Below are 26,378 nucleotides of genomic sequence, written 5' to 3'. Positions count from 1 at the left end.
TCTCTCTCTCTCTCTCTCTCTCTCTCTCTCTCTCTCTCTCTCTCTCTCTCTTTCTCTTGTTCACTCACTCTGTGTCCATATTCTTCCTTGCCGGTCCTGTTTCGATATCCGTTCATAGAGAGGATTTCAATTTCGCGAAGGGCAGATAACTCAATTGCTTCCCATCAGAAGCCAGCGGCATAGTTCACGCCAATTCGATTAGATCAAATCGAAGATATAACTTCAATATTTCTTAATTTTTTTTTTCTACAACCTTTTGCATTCCAAACAATTTGGCTGTAAGCAAGTAATCAACTTCTAGATTATTTTTCTTACAATTAGATTTCTAAATTATTCGAATGACCAGGAAAAATATCTTTGATGTTTGATAGTTTATACGGCTTTCCCCCCTCTAAATATTTTATTTATGGTAACGATATTATTTTTAGAAAAATTAGGTTAGCAATTCATTTGTTCTATAAAGTAAGCACATACGTTATTACCTTTCGCAAAATATTGCCGATCAGAAGTAAGGTAAGATAATTTTTTTCCATTATATTCTCTCTATTAAATTAAGATAAAATTATTTTAAAAAGATAAAAAAAAAAAAGAAAATATTTTACAGAAAAAGAAAAAAATAAAACGAATAAAACATACATACCGTACAAAAACGAAAATAAAGACGTACAGAGAAATAAAATTAAAATTAAAGAAAGAAAATAAAATCCTGATATATAAGAATATTAATAAAACTTTTTCCCTTGATATTTTACGAACGGTTGAGTATTTGCGTTTACTCCTGATGCAATCCTCAACGAGCTCTACGACTGTGTAAAGTTTAAAAAAAAATAGGAGACTTTAGATTCTGGTGCTGACCTTGTGAGAACAAGCATCAAAGTTTCTCTCTCTCTCTCATTCTAATAAAGATCATAATTTACAGTTGATTATGATGATGATGATCATCATCATCATCTTCTTTAACATTGTCGTAGTAATAGTAGTAGTAGTAGTCGCGATCATTATTATCGCGACGTCTCTCGCAACTATAATACGTTGAGTCTCGAGAAAAAAAGTACGGCCCACGCGAAGAGAGACTATAATCAAGCGTCGTTGTCCTTACATTAGATGAAAGAGAGTGAGAGAGAGAGAGAGAGTGTGTGTATTCTGTCTTTGGATGCACCAGCTTGCCAATTGCGCAATGCTTCGTTGCAGTCGACGACCTCGTGTAAGTCTTGGCTCGTGTAAGAGTTGCATGAATTCTCGTTAAACGTTCAACGATTTATCACACGTACGTCAACGAATATATTTTCTTATTTGTTTTTCTTTTTTAAATCATGTCTCTAGACTTGTATGTGTATTTCATATTCATTCATTAACATTAGATTTACGGATGTTTCGTTAATTATTTTTTAGAGACTTCTAAACATTCTTTGAATGAAGGGGTGAGTTGAGGGAAAGGCACTAAAAACCAACACGTACGTATGTTTTAAAAAAATAATATTTAAGTTATATATTTTTATAGTTAAAAAAAAATGTGAAATAAGTCAAATTGGCTCAGTCTGTATATCTAGTGCTTAATATTATTTATTATTAAGGTGTCAGAAAACACCTTTTTTTGTAATTTTCGTTTTAAAATTACTATCATTAGTTTAATCGTTTTTCTTCCAAAAATTTTGCGATTATTTCTATAACGGTTGTTGAATTAATTATGTGGTATATTAAAATGAAAAGAAAAAAAAAAGTAAACAGAAATTAATTTTTGAACAATTATTCCCAAGATATTTTCATTCAAATGCACCTTTTGGTCGGAAATAAGTATATACAAAATCGTGAGAGAAAAGGAACTATTCTGGTCATTTAGTAGAAACATTTAATTAATGGAAAATACGACACACACCGGGGATGAATTATTATAATTATTATTTATTTTCTATATCTTGTACACGATACGGAATGGCTCTTCTTTTCATTCTTTCGCATTTCTACGTTACATGATAGGATGAAATCTTTGAAATCAATTTTGTTTTCCTATTTTTTTTCTCTTATTTATTTTGTTGAAAAGCAGAAGGAGAAGTAACCGATATCAGAAAAGAAATCTTCGATGGCAGGCCAATTGAAGCAGTTTCCAAGCCGTCCAAGCTGTCACTTCCAAGTTATTGCCTCGTTTTCTCGAAGCTTGTGCTCACGACAGAAGAAAGTTGCCACGCGTGCCAACAAAACTAACAATAAGTGGGATATAGTTGCCTACTCGATTCGAGTTTTCGAAATTGGAGGAACGAAACGATACAATATCATTTTATTTGATACAATTGAACTAATGAATTTTTCATATAGTCGCGAATCTTTCATACATTTTTTATAGATCATGTAATAATAATAATAATAGTAATAATAATAATAAAAAAAAAAAAAAACAAAAAAAAAACATTTTTCTCTCTCGTATGAAATTGTAAATTTTTTTTTCCCTCGTCACGTAAAAAGTCCATTCATTTTACAAAGAATCTATAATGTGTTCGGTTCGTTCATCGCATACATATGTATGCAGTGGATTTACGTACACGATTGCACGTAAAGTGCATTTTAACCGATGGCCCAAAATCATAAATCCATTAGCTAGCGATTGGTCGAACGGAAGAGCGAACGACCCAGCCGGTGGTCCATGCGTACTATTCTGATTTTGGCAAATTGACGCTGACACGGAACACACAGCAGGAAGTGCCAACTAAACGCGCGGACCTATCCGCCTATCGGAGCTTATTAATCGATTTCTCGCTAGTTGTTTGAGAGATAGATTGATAGATACCTAGAGAGCGAGCGAGCGAGAGAGAGAGAGAGAGAGAGAGAGAGAGAGAGAGAGAGAGAGAGAAGTTTGAATAATTAGAGTTACGAAAAATGTAAAAGTTTACAACGATTTCTTTCGATATCAAATGTTGGTGTTACATAATATGTCTTATAAAGCATATTTTGAATAATTAATGAAAGATATCGACTATTTCTTTGTTCTTTTTCAACTATCAATATTAAACATTGTTTTAATTATAAAGAAAAATTTGTTTAATAGTTTATATATTTAAATAGATTAATATATATAAAGCAATTAATAAATAATATCCGTATACGTGTATTACTGCGATCTAGAGTTAATACGTGCCAAATACTCTGAGAATGGAAAAAGTAAATATAAAATAAAATTAATGAAAAGTACAGATTGGTGATCACATTGAAAAGTTTTTTTTTTTATTATTTTATATAAAATTATATAAGGCGTGTTGAGAGAATCAAAGTGGACTATTCCACATTTTCTCATTTTTTTTCAAAGCTTCCCAGTATTTGGTAATAAAACTAATACAATTTAAAAATCTGTTTCTTATTGAACCTTCAAATGCAGAAATGTAAAAATCTATTTTCAAAACTGGTCTAAAGCAAATTGACTAAAATTTGTACAATTTTCTGAAACGTATTTCTCAAAATCACAGATGGTGGGTTGGTAGTCCATTTAGGTTCTCAATAATGGCTTCATATAATCGTCGATTTTTTTCAATTTATTACTTCGGTTTATAGTTTTTTCATTTATTTTTAACATTTCCTATAATTAAGATTAGGTAATAATAATGTTTCATTAAGTTATTCAAGTTGAAACTTTAACCGTCAGTAATAGGCGGTGCCGCGGTTAATACCCACACTTACGCTTACAATCGAAAGAATTTTTTTGTCACCCAAGTGAACGTCGTTGTTCGTGTGAACCACTCGTATTCTACTTTAGAAGCAGCCTAAGAATACACGAAGAATGCAATCCCAGAGACGACAGTCCTCCAGAAATAAATCCGCACTTTGGGAAAATATCCTCGACCTCGGTCTCCTTCAATTCTCTCTTTCTCTCTCTTTCTCTATTTCTATTCCTAAAGCATTTTTTAACGTCGACACTTTGGCTAGGAAAGAATTAGAAATACGAGAAAAAGATAATTGAATTTGCATAGCATGGAACGTTTGATGTACTTACTTTCTTAATTGGAAGGGTGTACTTTTAGAAAGAATAAAAAGAAAAACAAAGAAAATGAAAGTCAACGTTAGGAATACGATTAATTAACCGGAGAATTTTTCTTGTCCTTTTAAATAAAGGAAATTCTATTTCTCTCTCTTTCCTTCTCTTTCGTCTTCCATCTCTGTCAATCTCTTGTTAAGTTCTGTGTTCGTCGTCGGTGAAACGTCGACGGACGAATTAGCGTAGGTGAGCCGTAAACGCACTAAACGACGGCATCCTGATTACACGGGACATCATGGGTGCAATTAAGCAATTGGCCACGGTTTCAATTTCCCCGACACCCGGAAGCGCAGACGCCGCGACAAATTTCTCTACCGCGAGTCTAACCGAATTTCTCCACTTTTCCTTTACCACCAATTCCGAGAAAGTGAAATTCTTCATTACGAGAAAGTAAACCATCATTTTTCACTTATCAATCGGCCACTTGTACATACGTATTTCCTGTTATGACAATTAAAAGAACGTAGAAAAGTTGTTTTACTCGATTGGTATTCGTTCACTTGAAAAACTTCGAATTATTCCAAATACGGTTTTGGAAAAGTTAATCCCCTAAAGAATACTCGTTTGCTGTTAAAGATCTTTCCTGGAAAATCCTTCCTTCTCGTTTGGAAGGCGTTCGGTTAAGCGGTCGACGATAAATGACCTCCTTCAACGGCAAAGAACCATCGACAGGAAAGGTCCTGCTGCATCTCTTCCTCTTTCTCCTTTTCCTCTTCCTTGCGTCCAATTAAGTCAAATAATTGCGGACGGTTTCGATTGGTTCCGAAACTTACGTACATTTTCGGACCTTTCAAAATGAAATCGTCGCACTTTTACTTCTCAAGGACAGATTTTTCTTTCCAGATATTTCTACCTAATTCAACTAAATGAGGGATAGATAATTATCTTTATTTGTACAGAAACTAACGGGACAACTGGATAATAATTACGTCATTTTGGCAAACCTTAACTGTAATCCTCAGCAATAATTAGTTGGAATTAACAAAAGTAATAATATTCTCATATATGAAAAATCTTTAAAAATGATCTAAATGGAGTTTTTTATGAATGAAAATTCAAGGCAATTAGATTCTTTATAATTTCATATTGAAATATGATCGATATGACATTCATAACATACAGCAACTTAGCTTAGCAGCATTGCTTCAAGTACACACGATCCCAACGAGCGTTAATTAATTCATCGTATTTCCTCGATCGATACGTTCGTTGAAAGTCAATTGTGTGTGCTCGAATATTTGCAGTAAGACCGTTAATTAAGCGATCGATGTATGGTACATACATGGTGTGACGGCTATCAGAGTGACGGCCGATTATTTTATGTCCCCATTCTGATATGAGTGATAGCCTATTGTGGTGAAATGTTCGAACAAATCTCTGAATAATGTAAGCTTCATTGGAATTGAACAAAGATAATTCTAATTTCATTCTTTCTTCCTACAATAGAAAAAAATCACATCTATATCAGGCAGGGTGTTGGAAATTTTTGTTCGTACATACGTTAATACAAGTTTCATATTTCTGTAGTATGCTGTTTACGACATGAACGAATTTCTTCTAAATTTCTATAAATATCTTCCAATGCATACCTCTAATTCGTTCTATCAGAAGAACATCAAGGTTAACTATATCAATTGCATAAACTTTCTGTTTTAATTTCCTTCAAAAATATAAATTTATTGGAGTGAAATCTAAACGTCAAAAGTTATTGTTCAAGGAACATTATTTTTTTATTTTTCTGAACGTAGAATACTATAATAGAAATATCACAAATAAGAAACGAAAAACATATAACAAATAAAATCGATCGAAGATATCGAAGAGAATGGTGGCGACGATGTACGGTAGTAGTAAAAGGGAAGAGAGGATAGGAGACGAAGGTTGATCGTATTTGCCGCGATGTTGTACTCTCAACCCTCTTCGCCACTTGTGGTAGACCGACGGAATTCGATTAATCTCGATGGTCCTATCGATCTATATCCTTCTCATCCTGGCGCGATTTCCATACGTGCCGGCTAGTATAACGTTTAATTAACGTAGCTTACGGGATATGACACGGTCGTGTGATCACCAGAGTAACTGAGTGAGTGAACTAAAGAGAGAGAAAAAGAGAGAAAGAGAGGGGGAGGATATATATATATATATGTACATATATATATGTATATATAAGTTCCAAAGGAAGAAGCATACCATGCTGTCTGTTTATTAGCGCGGACTGAAACTACCACGAGGCCAATATGTCGCGGTGATCAAGCTACCGGGTGTGTTTGTTTATCCCACATCAAAAGGACCGACGATTAATCACTGCCGTCGTACAAACTCTCATCCTAAACGTTCGCCTACCGTCAATTTCTAATCTCCAAGATATATCCTTTTCTTAACCCTTTGGATTTGGAACCATTTCAAATTTATCTTTGTATACAAGAATCCTTGCTCCAGGCAACCATTGTTTCAACAAATTTTCATTACATAACGTTACAATAATATCTAATAGACTCTCGTGTTCATTTAATCCTTTGATTTTATCAAAATCGTGCAAAAATTTTCGCGTGAGACATCTGAGGGAAAGTACAGTCAATGCAAATTCAAGTTCGTAATTGTATTTTAATTTAATGGGTATTAGTGTTTAGTTTTTTTACCGTGTGTCCTTTTATCTATTATTTGTTTAAACAATTATTGACGTATGCTGATAACATCGATCACGTCAGAATGTGTTATTATTCGAAATTATAATGACTAATACATATAAAGTTAAGTATTATTTCTCAAGGTTATCAATAGTAATAAATAAAAATGTTAGTTATTAATTATTTGAAGAAAAGAAAGAAGAAGAAAAAGATAAAAAAGAATGTGAACAAAATATTTTTGTCATCCTATTTTGAATATGCTTCTGATCCCGTTACGTGTTTAAACGTTTACATTTAGTTATTACCGGAATGGGAAATTTCATTGATGCTCAAAGCGTTAAGAAACTGAAAATTAAATTCATTTCAGTAAAGTATTTAACCGTTATATGTAATAATATTTGTGAATCAAACATTTCAAGTGTAAAGATTTAATCTTCTTAATTTCCCCTTTCCTTTTAAACGAAGGAGAAAAAGCGTACCAAAAAAGAGCAGGTAGACGAGATCGTCATAATTCTAAAGATCCTTTCTTCGAAAGATTTTAGATCTTTCGATTGCATTCTTTGAATAATTTTGGGATACCCTTTTCCTACGTTGTTTTATATTTTTATGATAAAAGTGTCAACACGAATGTCAGGACGTTTACCACATGTAATTCAGAGACTTTGAATACACAGAAATATCAATCGCGTATAATATAGAATAATATACATGAATTAATTCGATATTTGCGGTAGTGGTTTTAACTAGAAAATCCCTATTCCTGAATGATATGAGAAATAGAGAGAGAGAGAGAGAGAGAGAGAGAGAGAGAGAGAGAGAGAGAGAGAGAGAGGGAGAGAGACTATCTGTGAGATAGAGTATGTGTGCATGTGTGAGAGAGATGTATACACTTATTTACATAAATATACATAACATGTTGATCGCAAGTGAGGTACTATAGCTTGTAAACAAGGCCAGTTATCTTGACTACATTAGCTTCCGTAATACGAACCCAAACCTTTCTTATTCGTGTATGTATAATATGTCGGAAAGTTTGATATTATTTTTTCATCGATTCTTCTATCCATTTTTTTCTTTTTCTTAACGCGATACATGATACTTATACGCGTGGCAGTTCGATAGGATCGATCGATACTCTCGGGATAATATTTGGTTGAAATTTTGGATAGAATTTAACTATAGAAAGAGAAAATATTGTTTTCGAGCTGACGTTAACGAGAGCAAATATTTTCTTTATTTTTTGTTCCCCCTCCCTCCTCCTGCCATGCCCCCACCCCCCACTCTTCCCATCACTTTTTAACCCTATACAACCGACCTTCCTAAAAACAAACAATTCGTTGGAAAGTGTACACCAAGTTCGTTTAAATATAAAAATAAAAATAAAAAGTTCTATATCGGTTTTAGTTGTGCGGCAGGGTGGTGCAAGAGTTTTTTGAAAATAAAAAATGAAGGATAGTAATAAATTGAGAAAGAAAGATCGATGAGTAATATGTCAAGTTGAAATGACATTACATGTCCTCGCATGATCGATTACATTGAAATGAAAAAAAATGAGATGAGACGAGAAAGAGAAAGAGAAAGAGAAAGAGAAAGAGAAAGAGAGAATAGGAAAGGAGGTAATATAATTTTGTCAAGAAAAATTCTGCCTCGAGATAATAACGAAATTCCTATCTCTTACTTTCTGTCTTTTTTTTCTTTTTTTTTTCTTTTTTCCTTTTTTTCTTTTTTCCTTTTTTTTTCTTTTCTCCTCTTATTCCCTGGAAATGGAATTGCCCCTCTCTTTTGACGATCAATTTGACGAGAGATAGCCGCGAACATTCGCAATATTAATATCGACTTTCTTTAAAAACTTAGACCTTTTTCACATTTTTCTTTTTTTTTATTCGTTGTTGGTTGTTTTCTTTTTTTTTTTTTTTCGATATCAAGTTTCTTCTATCAAAGTTTTCTTTTTTTTTGTTTTATCATTTAATTAACACCAATTAGATTGTATCTTTGAAATATAGATATTTTGTAGATTTTTGTACGAGATGAATTGTTGATTATAATATTGAAGAATTTGTTGAAGGAATAAAATTGGAATAAAAAAAAAAAAAAAGAAAACAAAAATAAAATAAAAAGAAAACATAAAAGAAAAAGAAGAAGAAGAAGAAATGTATGATTTATGTTGTGTTATAAATCATAAGACGACACGGTCGAATAAATTCGATACCTTTTTAATTAGACTTTAGTTAAGGTAACAGAAGGGGAGAATCCGTGAAAGCTCAGCCTACGGCGCAAGCCTTTTAAATGTATCCACCCACGCGATGAGTGCTTGCTGTCTCTCTCTCTCTCTTTTACTTTCTCTCAACGATACAAGCAAAGTTAATTAAAATTTATCACCCTTCTGCTTCTTTCTCTCTTTCTCTTCCTCTGTTTTTCGTTTTTCTTTTCATTAAAGAAATAAAAAGATCTGTTTTTCCCTTTCATTCTTTGCCGTAAGATTGAAAGAGAAAGAAAATAGCATTAAGTTTATAATGGATACGATTCATTTTAAGTAAAAACAATTTTAAGAAGAATAACACTAGTCAACCAATTTCAACCTTTTCTTTTTCCTTCTGTTAATTGATTATACTCCCTAATTTTTGGGGTGCTTAATTCGGTGGAATAAAACCATTTTTGTTTCTTTTTCTATCACGTCATATTTTGTTTAGATAATTACCAATACACGCGCATGAAATATTATGATAAACTTATGATTTAATCAAACGTTAATCAAACGCCCGATTATTTCTATTACTTTTAATTTGAAATGAGACATTTCATGGTTAATGACTTAATAAAATGTAAGGGCACGCTAATGATTTTAAATCCATCAAAACAATTACACTTACAACTAATAGATATGTGGATTTATTTAATTTGGAATTGCAGAATTTAATGGAAAATCACCTTTTTTCTATGAGGTTACAGTATTTCATAGTTTAAATAGACACTATTTCGATTTTTTTGAAAATTGTAGAATTATATTAACCCTTTAATACAAAAATTAAAAAAATTAAGATTATTCAAAAACTTAATATAAAAATATCTAAATATGCAATATGCACAATAGCTTAAAAATGTTAATACATTTTAAAAGGCAGATTTTAAGAATTGATATATAATATATCAGATGTAAAATGATTGTTAACTAGTGTAATCAATGATATAAAAAGCATCGAGTTACACGAGTAATAAAAAACCTATCATTATTTTCTTCATTTTTTAATTTATATATATACATACACAAAACGAAAAAGAAAACGAGAGAAAGAGAGACAGATAGAGGAAAATAAAGCTCGTACGCGTCCCCTTTGATGAGTCAGGACGTATCAAAGGGCGGAAGTACGAAGGGTGAACTTCGAAAGCTAATTTTAAAAGATTCTACGGCTAAAGAGAGTTCGTGTAAGCAAGAAAGAAACATCGGTTTTAATCACGTCCAGTCTTAATTAACATTCTGTGAATGATCCTGTCCATCTCGTTCGACAATTCAATATCTTTTACGTTAATATTACAAGTCGAACAAATATATACAAATCGATCTATTTTTTATCCCAAAAATTTATACACAACGTTGAAACATATGAATAAAAAATTCCTCAGGATTTCTATTATAAGATCTATCATTTAAAAAAAAAATAATTGATATTTAAATATTATCAACGACATTTATTACCCAGAAAATCTGTGTCTATCAACAATCATTTATTGAAATTATTCCACGTTATTATTAGAATTGATATATAAATAATAAATGAAAGAACGATTGATTATTATCAACTAAAGATCTTTTTTACGTGATTTGAAAAATGTATCTACCCAAAATGAAATTAATTTGAAGATCATGGGAAAGGAAAAATATATTTTATTAATATCACTTAGGAACAACTTATGACCCCTCCCCCTCCTCGACCTGTATCTGCGAATAGAAAGATCTTAAAGATTGATTTAGCAATGTCTTCAAGAAAGGATCTGCTCATCGTCGAGATCTCTAACGAGATTAGTAACGTCAAAGAAATACTCAAGGAGAAGAAAAGTAGCATTTTGTAAGAAGTACCAAAAAAAAAAAAAAAGAAAAAATAGGAAAAAAGAAATAAAAAAGATGAAGAAAAATTGCATCGTAAGCGAGAGAGACATTATTGTTTTCTCTCTCTCTCTCTCTCTCTCTCTCTCTCTCTCTCTCTCTCTCTCTCTCTCTTTCTCTCTTTCTCTCTTTCTCTCTCTCTCTCTTTCGTTCGTTCTTTCTCATATCTTTTTTATTCTTTCCTAGACGTTCTTGCGTTCAGAGCTTTAGACTTAACTCATTTATCCGAGACTCTCTTCTTCTTCTTCTTCTTCTTCCTCTTCTTCTCCTCCTACTTCTTTTTATATTTTTTTTCGACGTACTGCCAGGCACAAGCTCGCCCAACCCCGCAACTACCACCCACTTTTCTTCCCTTTTTACTCGACCTTCAATTTCCTGTTAACAAGTTGAGTCATACGATTTCGAAGAAAGAAAGAAAGAAAGAGAAATAGAAAGAGAAAAAGAGGAAGATAGAAGACACGAAAGCTTCGTTCTTCTTTTCGTGTTGTCTATTCTTCCGAAAAAGAAGAAGAGAGGTGGAGGAGGAGGAGGACGGAATGGAACTGATGAGAGAAGTACAAGGAAGAGAGAAGAAAATGCTGGGTAATTGGTAGAACTGTGACGAGAGTCGATTTTCGAAACGAAGTACTCAATTAATCCTCTAATTCAATTAGGAATCTTTCTTTATACGAAACGTTCTCCCTTTTTAGAAACTTAATAGAACTTTACCACCTAACACGGAGAGAACAAGATGGGTCGAAAGTTTTCAGCTGGGACAAAAGCGTTTCAAGATTGAATTAAAACGTTCATTAGTTTTCTTTCAATTATTTATATCAAAAAAAAAGGACAAAAAAAAAAGATTAAAAAAAAAAAGAAAACTCTACGTTTGTATTAGGTCAGTTTAAAGATTTTAAAAAAGTGGAACATAAAAATTCATTCTGAAATATATAATATTCAATCCCTAATTCTGTATACTCAATATTTATCGACACAGAGTTACAATTTTTGTTTAAATACATTGTACGATATTTTTGAAATAAGGAGGAAAGAAAAATTCGAAATGAAAAGCTTAGGAAATCTTATGAATATAAAATAAAGTGTACACTGTCGAAAAGGGCCAACTTGTTGTTTCCTTTTCCTCTACTCCCGCGTGCATTTAAAAAACACAGATGCGACGTTTGGCACGAGTTCAAAGTTGCAAAAGGCTAGTGTTTCATTGGTCCGACGACGTATTGTTGCCAACTGAACACCACGTTCGAAACCTACTACATAGTATGCCATAGAAAAGCCTAGCTAGGTTTGTCGTTGGTGACTCGTCGTATTATCGAATATGAAAGGACTAGCTTGGAGTTGTTCGTTGGCTTGGTAGCCAAGTTTTTTTCTTGATAACTGTCAACGATTTTTAATCTGTCACAAAATCTTTCTACCAAAAATCATTATCTTCGTTTTGTAATAATTCTTCGAACCTATTCTAAATGATAAATGAACAAATAATGATCCTTTTAAAGATACAAACAAATTATTTTACTCATTTTTAAAACTTTGTTTCTTCAGATTATAAAACTAATTGTAAAATAATCAAAAAATTACGCGAAAGACAGATAGATTTTTAATATTATTTAGGAAAAACTTAATATCACAATTGTACTTTGATAACTTTATTTTTAATTTGCCAGAAAATCTTTCTACCAAAAATCATTATCTTCGTCTTGTAATCATTTCTCGAATCTATTCTAAATGATAAACGAACAAATAATTAATTATTATGATCTTTTTAAAGATACAAACAAATTATTTTACTCATTTTGAAAGCTTTGTTTCTTCAGATTATAAAACTAATTGTAAAATAATCGACAAATTACGCGAAAGAGAGATAGATTTTTAATATCACTTAGGAAAAACTTAATATCAAATTTGTACTTTGATAATCTTCCACGTGGAATATGTACCTTTTAAGGTACACGAATGGCACGATTTAAGAAATCTGTTATTCGTTGTTGGAGGGTTCGAGGTTTGCGACCATTTTGCCGGTTAGATTTATATAGCAAATATTTGCGAGGCAAACCACGGGTAAAAAAAGAAAAAGAAAGAGAGAATAAGGGAGGAAAGAGAGAGAGAGAGAGAGAGAGAGAGAGAGAGAGAGAGAGACTCTTTCTTTCTAATGGATTGGTAGACTCACGAGGGCAAGCATCTTCCTCTTCCTCTTCCTCTTCTACTCCTCTTACGTTCTTCCTGTTGGCACGTCTCTTCGCGTTCGCGAGTCTACTTTTCTTCCTTGCTTTCTCATCTTTCGCAAAGGCGCATCTTCAATTCCCGTGAAAGCCTCTACGTTGTCGTCAGAGTTGCTTACCTTCATTCACTATATGTAATAGCGTCTTTTACAAGCAACCACCGAAAACGAAGGATTGATTACCCCACGTTATATCAAAAACGTTGAAGGATCATCCTCCTGATTACTTCCTTTAATATCCGCTTGTCAATCTTTTCTCGTTTATTTTTTCGTCCTTCTTCCGATTTTGTTTAAACTAACTGCGTAAGTAAACACAGGGTGCGGTTGTATATCCTAAATTTATCATTCAAAGTGATTGTTACGTCAAGACTTAACGTATGTCATCTCGTTTTTCGAAAATATTGAAAGCCCTTTTATCGCTCTAACACAAAACAGAACTAATACAATCATATTCTGAAGCAACGCGATATAAGGGATCGATGAAAATCACTTAACCTAAATCGAATTCACCTAAAACTGGGTATAACTTTGTATCTTCCAATAATTATCGATTCATGTATATATCATCTCATCATGTACAAACCCCACACAACTAACGCTAGAAACTTTCATATTCTCGTTCAACTGATTACACACAGTTACTTTATACTTTTGTACACTGACATTCCTACGTGTATATTGATTTGTATTAAGTCTTTAAGTATTAAACGTTCGATTATTTCGTTTACTTTCGATTGGAAAACGAATATTTCATACTTAATGATTTGATATATTAGTCCGAAGAGTCAAAATGTTTATGTGTTATGTTAATAAATTAATAAGTTAAAAAGCAGTTACAAGTTGCTAACATCATCGCAGTTGTTATTCAAGGAAAAAGATCTTCTTAAATAATTAACTATTCTGTCGAAAGATCCGAAGTATCTCTTATCGAATGATTCCCTTGTAAAATTCTTTTATCAATAAATTTCATCGTTATCCTATTTAATATTGATTCAACTGGCCTATCGGTATTAACAATATAGAAATACCGATCAAGGTAACGATCTTGCAACAATATTTTTTTCGGTTAATAGAAATTTCTAAGCAAAGTGTTTCCTTACAAATTGTTTTCATTGCTAAAAGTTTCTCGGAAATAAATAGCATTGTCCAAAGCCAGATTAAATTTGATACACGTTTCATGGAGGAGAAGGAGGAGGAGGAGGAAAGAAAGAAGGAAGGAAGGAAGTAGAAAGTTCGAAACGTTTTCAAGAGTCTCATGAATAAAGAAACCGAAAGAAAGAGAGAAGGTAGAGTGTCTAAAGTCTTGCTGAGTGCTTCTTAGTTAGATATCCTTGACAAGCATTGGACAAGCCCCAAGGAATAATCATTAGCATATTTAGAACTGGACATGTTAGGGGATACGGATTTGGGTGTAAAAAGATACCTAGGATGAAGTTAGAGCTGAGCAAATCTGAGAAGAGAAGAAAATGGGATAGTTCGAAACGTCGAGTTTACGTATTCTGACCGACGTGGCGTAAGAAAACAACAATAACAAAAAAAAAAAAAAAGACAGAGACAGAAAACGGAGAATGATGATTCGTATGGTGCATGGGTGCATGGGTGCAAGAAAAGAGGCAGCACTTTGCCGAATACGCGTAAAGGTCTACGATCGGTGAATAAGAATGGTATATAAGGGTAGGAATGAGAACGAAACAAAGCGTGAAAACGAGACGGAAGCCGCTGAAAATGCAATAAACCGACCTGACGGACGTCGACGTGATTCTTGAAGCGAGCGACGAGCTTGCAAAGCCAGAAGTGACAGGGCGTTAAGAGCTGGAAAATCTGATTTGAGCGAATGCTCGCGAAGGAAGGAAGAAAGGAAGGAAGGAAAGATAGGGTAGAGTACGTGGTGGCTAAAGGGAGAAAGTACTTTTCCTCTTTCTCTCTCTCTGTCTCTCTCTTTGTCTCTCTCTCTCTCTCTCGAGTCCAGAGAAACGAGCGACAAATTCTCCGAGAGAGATTCGTGATTTCGAGTGGATAATTCGAACAGCAGTGCGAACAAGGCATTTGCTGTTACTCCTGAACTAGCACAATCCTCGTTTTACCACCACCGATTATACCGCAATGGATCGTTTAACGTATGGGTAAGATCGATACCCTGTAAACTAGTTCGATCGGTTTATTATAATTTATTATATACGAATAGATGAACTTATGTAAATTTCATACGATAATTGAAAGATTCCTCGATTAATTTAGGATTTGACTTGTATCCTTTGTTTTAATATAATGTGGGTCGCGTTTGTGTTCATCTTTTGACAGTTTAATTTTTCTCGAAATTAACAAGCGAAATAGATAGGGGTGCGGGCGAGGGAGAGGGTGGGGGGAGGTGCGTTGAAGAAAGGAATGACAGAGAAAAACGTATCTAACGCGTCAAGTTGACAGGCAACTGGCACGATGTGCGAGGTTACTTGAATAATTCAAATGCCTCGCATTCGAGGTGACAAGTATCGTCTGGCAAACAGCCCTGGTAACGTTGTCGTTTTTCCATGAAAACGATATTCTTCCATTATCACGTCGCATCCTGATTCCTACGAAATATACTTTCTTTCCTTTCATTTATCTTTTGACGTTATTGAAAAAGAATTTTATTTTTTGGGGTAATTCAAGGTAATTCAATCTCCTTCCTTTTTGTTTATCCGTTTGGGAACCACTGAACGTGGTATCAAGCACTGAAGCACCCTTTAATCTAATATACAGGGACAATGGGTTAACGATTACACCAAACGAAGGGCCACTACGTTTCTTGATATTCTTCACTCTCCCAACATTTCATTAATACAATCCTTTCTATGAAAAATCTTTTCTCGTGTATTCAACAGAGAAAAGACAGATTTTGGTAGAATAGCATAGGGGCGAGTGGGGAGAGGGGCGTTGGTGTTGTAAGCAGGACTTAAATGTAACTGTAAACTTTTGTAAATAAAACTTATTTTGATAAAGATAAAACTTTTCAATTATTTTTTATTTTTTTTTTTGGTTTAGTTTTAAGTTAACTTTGTACATTAACATTTTAATTTTTTTCTTAAAGTTCTATTTTCATTTTTATTCATTACTATGTCGAGTGTGACTCGACATTATATAAGACTATTTTTAAAATAATTTCAAAACGTTTAAATCTTAAATTGAAAAGTGCAAAGAGTTATAACAGTTATTTTATATTTGTTTAATAAAAAGTTTTGTAGTTAATACTTATTTCTTAATAGATATTTTAAAGTAATATATATATATATATATATATATTAGTAATATATATATTATTATTTACAAGAAATTCTTAAAGGATTAAATATAAATGAATAAAGAATTATTTTAACTGTTAAGATAAAAACCAATTGAACATTTTAACCGTTTCCTTCATGTCTTGGTTTTATATATGTAATAGTAAAAAAAATGGGTGTAGATTACCAAAGACGTCGTGTACGGATTCTATGAGACAATATTATCAAGGGTTAAAAATGTCTTCTTCCTCCTTTTTCTTCCCTTTTTCTCATTTTCCTCTTTCCTTTAGAGTTATCAACTTGTCCTGGCGTATTTATTAAAACACAAGGAACGTAAAACGGTACCTTTTTAGTAACGGTGCAAAGAGGGAAATTTCTTAGATGAGAGTAGTCGGCTTAGGATGAAGAAATAGGAAATGACGAGGATGAGGAAGACGAGTATGAGGTGGAAGATGAGGACGACGAACTACGAACCCGTTATTTCAGAGAAGGTATGTGGAATTTTCGAAATAAAGGCGGTTCGGCGGTTCAACTAGAGACGAAACTTGCATATAAAGTGCATCCACGTGCATAGAATGCATTACGCGTCGTCCTCGATGACCTTATCTCTAAATTCCAAGAGTCCTAACCACTATCTACCATGTTGATTTCCATCAATAGTTAATACTGTATTATTTCATAAGATATTTAATCAGATTACATTAAAATAAAATCCTTTTACTTTTGTCAGAATTTTTCTGATACGGTTGTCTAACCGATTTTATAAGATAAAAGATTTCAAGCAAATTGATAATAATGTTTTTAATATAAAATTAAGATATATTCGCGGTATTCCTGTTAATAACAATATTTTAAAAATTTCAATTTTATTTTTTTCTATTTAGATTGAAACATAATTATATAATTTTTGGTGTATTTAATTTAATAAACATTCCCGTTTTTCTCTATCACATCATCTTTTCTACATATACAATACTAATACATACTCATGAAATACAATATTGGTGCACGTTAATGATTTTAAATGCATTCAAACGATTACACTTGGGATTGATAAATATGTGAATTTATCTAATTTTGTGTTGCAAAATTCAATGGAAAAATTAGTTTTTCCCAATAAAATGATCACAGTATTTAGATATATAGTTTCAAAAAATTCTACATTACTATAAACGTTTAAAGTTTCACATATAATTCTAATAGTATTATACATTAATGAAAAATCTAACGCGATAGTACATTTTTAAAAAACAAATTCGAATTGTATGCACAAAACTATATAATAATTGATATATAACAGATCTAACGCAAAATGGCTGTTAAATAATGTAATTTAGTGGTAATCAGATAATTGAATTTTTCAAATTCTCACGATCGGTGGGATATCAATGAGAGAAAACAGAAGTCTCGTAATAATAAAAGACACCCTCCAGAATTCGTAATTTTGTATCACTTTTTGCTGCACTTTCCAGTGCTAACTTTTCACCGTAATCTACCAAAGAAGAAACTCTCTTACTTTTAGTAGAATACTAACGGTAAAATGTCCACGTCTTTTATTCTTCCTTTCTATTTCTCTCTCTATTTTTCTCCTCGTTCTCGTTTCTTCTTGGGTGATAATTAGCGACTGAGGTATAAGGTTTATTCGAGCGTACCATTTTCAGAACGTACAATGAAAACATTTGTAATCGTTCGAGCATATCTGCAAGTCGCTCGACGATAAAATCGTGAGTCTCTACTACTCGAATTAAATAACTGTTCAAATCTGTACTTTTACCCTTTTTTTATTCTTTTTTTTTTTGTTTAGACCAAAAGATAAAACGTGAATTATAATAAATCATAATAGAAGCGTTAATTATCATCACGCTCGAATTATGATAATAAAAATAAAAATGATTAAAATCCATCTTTTCAAGACAGCTCGTAATTACTTTAAACCGTTAAAAAAAAACATTGCGCACTTCTGTACCACTCGTAATTACCTAATAATGAAATATTTTTGTGAAAAAGAAAGAGAAAAAAATACAAATTATTCGAATTATCGCGAGATAATGTTAAAAGCGTGAACATTATATATTTTGTATGTTTTTAATTAATTTACAATACACTTTAGTAAAATATATTGGCAGTATAAATTCATATTAAAATAGAAATGAAAATCGAATTTTTAATCGGCCGTAAAAATCGATTTTCCATACTCGCGTCAGAGTTGGTTGTAGCATTCTTTCTCATCGACCATGGTCAAACAACTTTTTCTGTATTTCGAGATCAAGTTCGTCGAGGTATTAAGGATCGATCGAGCATTGCACTGGAATCGATTCTATACGTTTGAAAAATTTGTTGGAAAATTTCTTCATAAAATGTAGATTTTATTTTACAAAAGATCATAAAATCGTAGGATTCATTTGATTAGAAATATTTCGAACATAGTTATTTCGGAGTGTCGTATAATAGACATCGAAAATGATCCGATGTTACTAAGTTGCAGCTGCAGTAAGATGCATCTTGTTAAAAGCCAAAGCCGATGCGCCTGTTGCAAAGATGCGGAACGCGTCGTGTCTATCTTTACGTGGGTAAAATTCGTCCCTTCGTCTTTTCGTCGAAAGGTTATACTCGAAACCACAAACAACTGCGCATAGTATTATTAACTAAGAAAACATTTACAAGTATATCGATACGTAGAAAATCATTTCTATGTTCTACGAAGCATAGAAATTTGAAAGAAAAATATATAAATAAATAAAATAAAATCAAATAAAATATAAAAAAAGAACGCGTGCGTGGCCCCCATGCGCGATAGAAGTTAAACTCGTATTATCATGTTGAAAATAATTAATTTATTCATATATATAGCGAGTGTCCTTTAAAATCGTACACGGTTACGCTTACTAGATTTTTGCTTGAAAACTATGCATATAGTGTATTCAGAATGAAGAAAATTTAGAAATAAACATATTAGTATATCTTAATTTTAAATATTTAACGAGTTTAACACATGAAAGTTTCATTTATAACAATTAAATTAAATAAATACGAAAAATAATAGGAAGGTTTCAATTAAAAAAAAAATATATATATGAAATTAATTTTTATACTGTACTTATGGTCTCGAATGACGTAAGAAATATCATGAAGAAGTTGTTCACAGTAAAAATAAAACTATGACGCTTTGTATAAATTCGAGAGCGTCGAAAACGACATGGGAGAACCAACCTCCACGGCCGGTAGTCACGTTACGCTAACGTAATTTGCATGCATTATCTAACGCGTAACGAGCAGTTCTGCCGGGAAAAATAAGAAAGGAGAAGCGAAACGTGGTAAGGAAAGAAACCAGTTGGAGGAAAGTCATTAACCTACGATCTTGGTAAAAGAGAAAAAGAAGGAAGGTAAGAAAGATCTGTAAAATCGTCGAACGAATTCTAATTTTTTGTTACGAGTAGAACAAACTACGTTAACGATAACGGTTATTTCAAAAAGAAAAAAAAAGAAAAAGTATGAAAAATATTGATAACTAAGGAAGTAATACTATAAAAAAAATACGACTTTTTATTCGTTTGCTTATTTTTTTGTTTGTACCTGGATAATTTATTTGATTAAAGTTTCGTAGTTGGATAAAGGAAATCCGATTAGAATCGGTGCTAAAGTTGTACCCGAAATAGCGTTGGGTTGGTAGTTATCGTTGGAGAGAAGAACGTAGGGCAAGTGGATCTTCGGATTAGGATATGCTAGGGACACAAGTAGAAACTTCTTCGGGATCTGTTTCGGAGAATAGGTAGATAGATAGAATCAGGTAGGTAGGTAAGTAGGTAGGTAGGTAGGTAGGTAGGTAGGTAGGTAGGTATGTAGGTAGAAACGTTGTTAGTAATAGAACTAACATAAGACTGAGAGAGACTAGGAGAGACTAGGAGAGACTAGAACCAACCGTCACGTTTGCGGTCATTGCTTTTGGTTTACCATCCGCAGCTCACCCGCATTTGCTTACGATTAACGTGTTCCAGTGTATTTCTAAGGCTATTTCTCTCTGTACCCTAGTGGATAACTGGACTTTACTACGTTTCTACCCTACGGACTCTACCCTATGTCTAACTTTCTTCATTGACTTACTTGTCTCTTGCTTGCTTGCTATCTGTATCAAGCTTTGTTGACTTTATCTCTTAGTTCACTTAGTTAGTTTTAATATAAAGTCATTCTGACAATAGTTCTTTAAAAATCCGATACCTAATCCGATCAATTGAATAAATCATTTCGTCGGGGTTACCCGAAACTTTTCCCTTCATCAATTCGTAATATGTCATTTGCTAAATTTACACGCCGCTAACCTAGATTCTCGTATTGAGGTCACTTGGCATTCGATGAGAATCCAGGGAGAAACTGTCGATAGACGTCTATAGTTCTATTTTTATAATCTACGACAATTCTTATTATTTCATATTATTTCAATATAATCTAATTAATACTAGAATCACACCGAGAGAAAAATAAATGAATCTATTTTTACCAAAACTGGTTCAATAGTCTTTCAATATATATATATTTATGTTATTGGAAAGGAAAGAAAAAGGAAATGAGAAATAGGCAAAATAAAAATCCTTTAAAAACCAGTCATTTTGACAGGAATGGTAATTCTAGCGTTAAAGATACGCTTTTCTTCATTTGGTCAATATTTGAATGAAATTATGAGGAGGTTTGCATTTTTTCTACAAGATGTCCCATTTACAAAATCTACTTAACAAATTATAACAGTTAGAGGTTCACGTTGAGGTGCAGCAATAACGGTTAGCTTTTAGACTGAAAATTCGTTTAACCTCAGTTATGTGTATACACTTGTTACACACAGTTCTCGTTTCACACTCGCCGACCGTGGGAATTGCTCGGACGTTAGGTAATTTAATGATATCTCAGAACGTACTTGAGCGCGTGAGAGAGAGAAAAGAGTTGCGAACTCGGGATGGTTGATCTAACAGAAAAAGAGAGAGAGAGAGAGAGAGAGAGAGAGAGAGAGAGAGAGAGAGAGAGAGAGAGAGAGAGAAAAAAGAAACCCATGCATATAATCTACGAACCTCACACGAGTAATAAAAGATAACGGTGAATGAAATGAACTCTTCATTGATGATTTTTTACTAACCGTTAATCAACATAGTTTCATAAAAGCATTCGAGTATTAGTATTAGGTACACATTATATAATTCATTAAAATAAAATTATGTTATGTAAAAGTAATAGAACGAACTCGTATACGAAAAATGGATAAAACGAAAAATATCGAATTTTGTGGTGAAATAAAAGATCGTATTAAATTATTTCCATAATAGTGACCGGAAAAAAGATACCGAATTTCGGATGTGCAAATAACGAGGAAGGGTAATTTTCCAGCTCGGAAATCAGAAAAGCGAAGCAAGAGAGTAGGGAAGGTTAACCGTGAACGTGCTGTCACTGACACTTCAACAAGTGGATACAACGCACGCACGTGTCGCTGACGTTTCAACCGCGAGCATATTCTCTCTCTCCCTCTTCCTTTTGCCTTCCTCACCATATGCGTGTTTACGTTTATATATACATATATATCTCTATAACACGCATACACGTGTCACCTTCCCTTCTATTTCGTTCTCTATACGTTTTACGATTGTCTCTCTGCATTCGCTAGGATACGAGCGAAGTATCGATTTACTAAAAAAAAAAAAAGATAATAATAAAAACGTACGACGAATTTTATTTGTTTTTTACTAAAAAAAAAAAAAAAAAAAAAAAAAGGGATGGTTGAATAAACGGATGCACTCGTTAGCAATACCTGTGAGTTTTTATTTAGGAAAATGTACAGANAAAAAAAAAAAAAAAAAAAAAAAAAGGGATGGTTGAATAAACGGATGCACTCGTTAGCAATACCTGTGAGTTTTTATTTAGGAAAATGTACAGAGAAACAATGTAAAAACTCTGACACAATATTCGTTTTATTTATCCTGTGGATGATCCATGAATGAAACTTCTTTTCATTAATAACGTGGTAAAAGAATCGATCTATACGCATGAGTATTAAAATTTAATGAAATAATGTTAAGAAATAAAGGGATGTGTTCTTAAGAAAATTTTTAACTGAATAAGATTGAGTCAAGTGAGGACAAGGAGATAAAAGAAGAAAAAAAACATTTTGTAAAAATGTGCATGCATGGGTATCGTAACATCGATCACGTGTAATCATAATTAATTACAATTACAGAACATTTCCCATTACTTTGTTTTCTATCAGTTCATATTTCACGTGTTTTCATCTCTTACCAATTTAAGAGAAAACTGTAATTACTTTCAAAAACCAAAACGTACAGGTCATTAATTATATTTCGATGGAAATACTTTCCTCGGTATAATAACGACTCATTATTATCTTCCTTGTTTCATTTTAATTAACCAAACCAACCTGCAATATTAGATTTCCTCGACAGATAGGCAATAAAAAAAAAAAAAATAAATAACAAGAGTAAAATAATCGTTATTGGTATAAAATAACATTTTCCAATGAATTGAGTCTCACAACAGTGATTATTAATTGATTCGTCCAGAAGCCAACGGGTTAAATCAATTAACTGATATTTTTTGTAAATTTTAATGAAGCACATAACACTATTTTCAGTTATTACAAGATTTATTCGTTGTTTCGTTTTATTTTAGTTTCATCATTTGCCAAAAACGCTAAAATCCTGCCAATTTTTAAAATACAACCAACGTCAAGATAAATACTTGCGTTTTCATATCTTGTTTTTATTACAGAACCGATTAATTGTAAATAAAGACGTTATAAACACATCTGATTAAAAAAAAAATCAATGAAAAACATTAATTTTTTCAATTTATATTTACTTGATTAAACCTCTCTTTCTCTTTATGGCTTCCGAACGAATTAATAACGATTCAACGAAATAATTGATCATGTTAGAAAAAATATGATGGATCCTAGAAAGGAGGATGAAAAATGAGGTGATGAAAAAAAAATGAAAATAAAGATATAAAGATAAAAAGAAAGAAAAGAAAGAGAAAAAAAGAGACGCTGAAAGGACCCGTTATGGCGACCGTGTTGCATCGCATTAACCAATCGACCGAGTGATCTTGATCCCATCTCTCACCTTGATATTTCCTCTCTCTCTTTGTCTCTCTCTTTTTCTCACACACATGCACAGTCTCTTGCGGTGAACAGAACTTAATCTCGAACGTGATCTGGCCTCCAACATGAGCATACACTCCCTCTCTCTTTCTCTCTCTCTCTCTTTCTCTCTTTCTCTCTCTCTCTCTTTCTCTCTCTCTCTATCTTTTTCTCTTTTCGTTCTCCCTCGAGAAGATTCGCCTGAAGCGTTTTCTTAGAATTTATAACTATGCGGGTAGTGTTAAATGCGAATATCTTCAACGGTAGAACATTTTCATTTTGAATGACTTTTCTCAGTTGTTAGAGGAGAATATTAGAAATTGTTGTTGAATAATGCATAATCTAATATTTATTTTCTAACCCGGAAACGAATTATATTAAATTATGTGAAACACGTAATATTATAATTTATACTGTTGTAGGGGTTTCATTGTGTATTATTGTGATGATGTAAAATGAGGTTAATGTATTATAATAAGTATTGTAATGATCTACGATTTATTTTATTCAGAGAAACAGGGCTTGAATGAAATTGTTAATTATTATAAATAAAATTTATTTTTGTGTGAAGATTAACCTTTGAAATTATTTTTTTTTTGGGTTTAAGTTAACAATTTTATTTTGTTATAAGAGTTCAATTTTTAAACCCTTATCACTTCTATGTCGAGTGTGCTATAATAATTTCAAACGTTTCAATCTGAAATTAAGATGTGCAAAGGGTTATAACGGTTATTTTATATATTTGGTTAATAAAAAGTTTTGTAGGTAATGTTTATTTCGTAATAGATATTTTAAACTAATATAATATAAAAATTTTAATTATTTTTCACCTATTCAAAATTATTTGAGGAATTGAAAACGAATTCAATATAAATGAGTAAGCAAATCGTGATTTTCATACGATTATTTTATTATTTACTCTTACCTATGCAATACTAAATGGTAAATTTGTTTGAAAGTATTTTAACTTTTTTCAAAGTAGAATAATTGTTATTGCCCATCTAGAACTTCTTCCCATTTCAACAAAAAAAATTAAAAATTATTACTAAGTTTAATTCTTAGGGATGTTTTTTTTGGACAGGTTTAAATTAGATGAACAATCTATTTATCCGTTGAACGTTTTGTCCCTATATTTGGGACTTCCTCAGCAACTCGATAGTTATGTTCACAAGTCAATATAACATCATTTCTCATTACAGTCATAAGTATTCACTATCTTATATATAGAGTCAATTTTAAACCGTTATCCTACCATAACTTTTCGAACACTATTGTGAACATAACTATCGAGTTGCTGAGGAAGTCCCAAATATAGGGACGAAACGTTCAACGGATAAATAGATTGTTCATCTAATTTAAACCTGTCCAAAAAAAACATCCCTTAGAATTAAACTTAGTAATAATATTAGGAAAATTTTGGATAAGAAAACAATTTATTATATTAACATTAAAAATTATCTATTTATACATAAATATATGGAATAAAAATTTCAACGGAACAGAAAATTAGAAAAAAAGAAAAATTACATCTAAACCAATTGAAAAATTTGAACAGTTTCCTTCAAGACTTGCTTAACAGAATAATAAATTATAATAAGACAAAAACTACAACTCACCTAAAGGTCCACCAGATGTTGAAGCACATAGTATTCAGCCAGAAGAAAGCAGCCAAGAAGAAGAAGTGAGCCATGATAGCTGAAACAAAGGAGAAAATAGGTTACACGAGGTAGACAAAATATATATATATATATATACGTATGGGTATACAAAGTGTAAGTATATATTTCTTAGTTAGGCCAAAGATGAAACCATCTAAAAGCTATTAACTTCCTTTGACTCTCTCTCGAAAGGTACTCGTTCTCTTTCTCTCTCTCTCATTTACCTTCAATAGAAAAAGAAGAAGGGATATTTAATTATAGAAGATGGTGCCATCGATCTTTTGATCATAAAATTCCTTCACGCGCTAATGTGTTGCATTGGTGCACCGATGAGATTAAAATACCGTTTGCATGAGTGTGTGTGTGTATGAGAGAGAGAAAGAGATTCGTCTATTTCTTAAATTAACCTTCCAAGTAAGTACAAAGAGTCTCTCTGTACTGAACTAAGTGATGGATACATTGTTTTCATTTTTTAGAATAGGAGAATTAACCTTTGAGAATTATTTCGGTGTTTTAGAAAATTTCTTACTGTTCTTCCTTGAACTTTATATATATATCTATATTTTTGTATAAAAAAAGAAAATTATTTCTATGAAATATTAAACAGGAACGATTTCTAAAGGAAACGATATAAAGAGAAGAAAATTCTCCCTAATATTGAAGATCGTTTGGAGAGACTCCGAAGAGATTTCTGATTTCCTTCCGCATAGGTATCATATATTATTCGAAGTTAGATTTCCCCTTCAAAGTTTCTTATGCAGGACCACAATAATCGTACTCGAATGGCATTCCCTAACGATATATATCTCACGCAGGAACCTTTAGAAAGGGCTACGAGAAGCGAACAAAAGGGCCGTTAAGTCGCATCGAAGGCGTTCTCGCGACTCCTCTTAAAGATTCATGCAACCAAGACGACGAATCTTTATAAGGACCCAAGGACGAAGGGACGAAAAGGGTGAAGAGAGAAATTGAGGGTCCGCGCGAGATCACCGTAGCAAACAAAACTTTGTTGAAACGCGAAGAAGCTGTGACCTGCCAACGACGACGACGACGACGACGACGACGACGACGACAACGGCCATGGTGGTGATGGTGGTGGTGGATGGCTTTTGTTAAGATCCATTTGAAAAGATGACGGTAACTGCAAAAGACCCTGAGGGTTCTCGATCTCTATCAATTTTTCACGATATCCCTACGCGTTCTCTCTCGCCCTTTTCAATTTCCTTCGTCATTTTCGAGAACGTCAAAACGTTTCTCCCAACCACAATCTTTTTCTCCATTATTTTTAATTATTCCCGAGTGCATTAACCTTAAACCACGATTCCATTTTAAGACTACAATGATTTTTGTTTATTTCTTTTTCTTTTTCTTT

The 26,378-nt window shown here is 32.5% G+C and overlaps 1 protein-coding gene across 1 annotated transcript in view; it reads right to left on the bottom strand.

Moving 5' to 3' along the window:
* The window catches only part of LOC106787100 (probable G-protein coupled receptor Mth-like 1), a 50,544-nt gene extending 25,506 nt beyond the window's left edge, over nt 1-25,038 (bottom strand). Inside the window, exon 1 of the mRNA XM_014749154.1 lies at nt 24,965-25,038. Coding sequence (XP_014604640.1) covers nt 24,965-25,038 — 74 coding nt within the window. The remainder of the gene's footprint in view (nt 1-24,964) is intronic.
* Nucleotides 25,039-26,378: the final 1,340 nt, after the last annotated feature.

The sequence above is a fragment of the Polistes canadensis genome, unplaced genomic scaffold, assembly GCF_001313835.1.
Source record: "Polistes canadensis isolate GaletaPanama2010 unplaced genomic scaffold, ASM131383v1 scaffold_91, whole genome shotgun sequence".
NCBI lineage: Eukaryota > Metazoa > Arthropoda > Insecta > Hymenoptera > Vespidae > Polistes > Polistes canadensis.
This window is presented reverse-complemented; position numbering and strand designations above follow the sequence as displayed.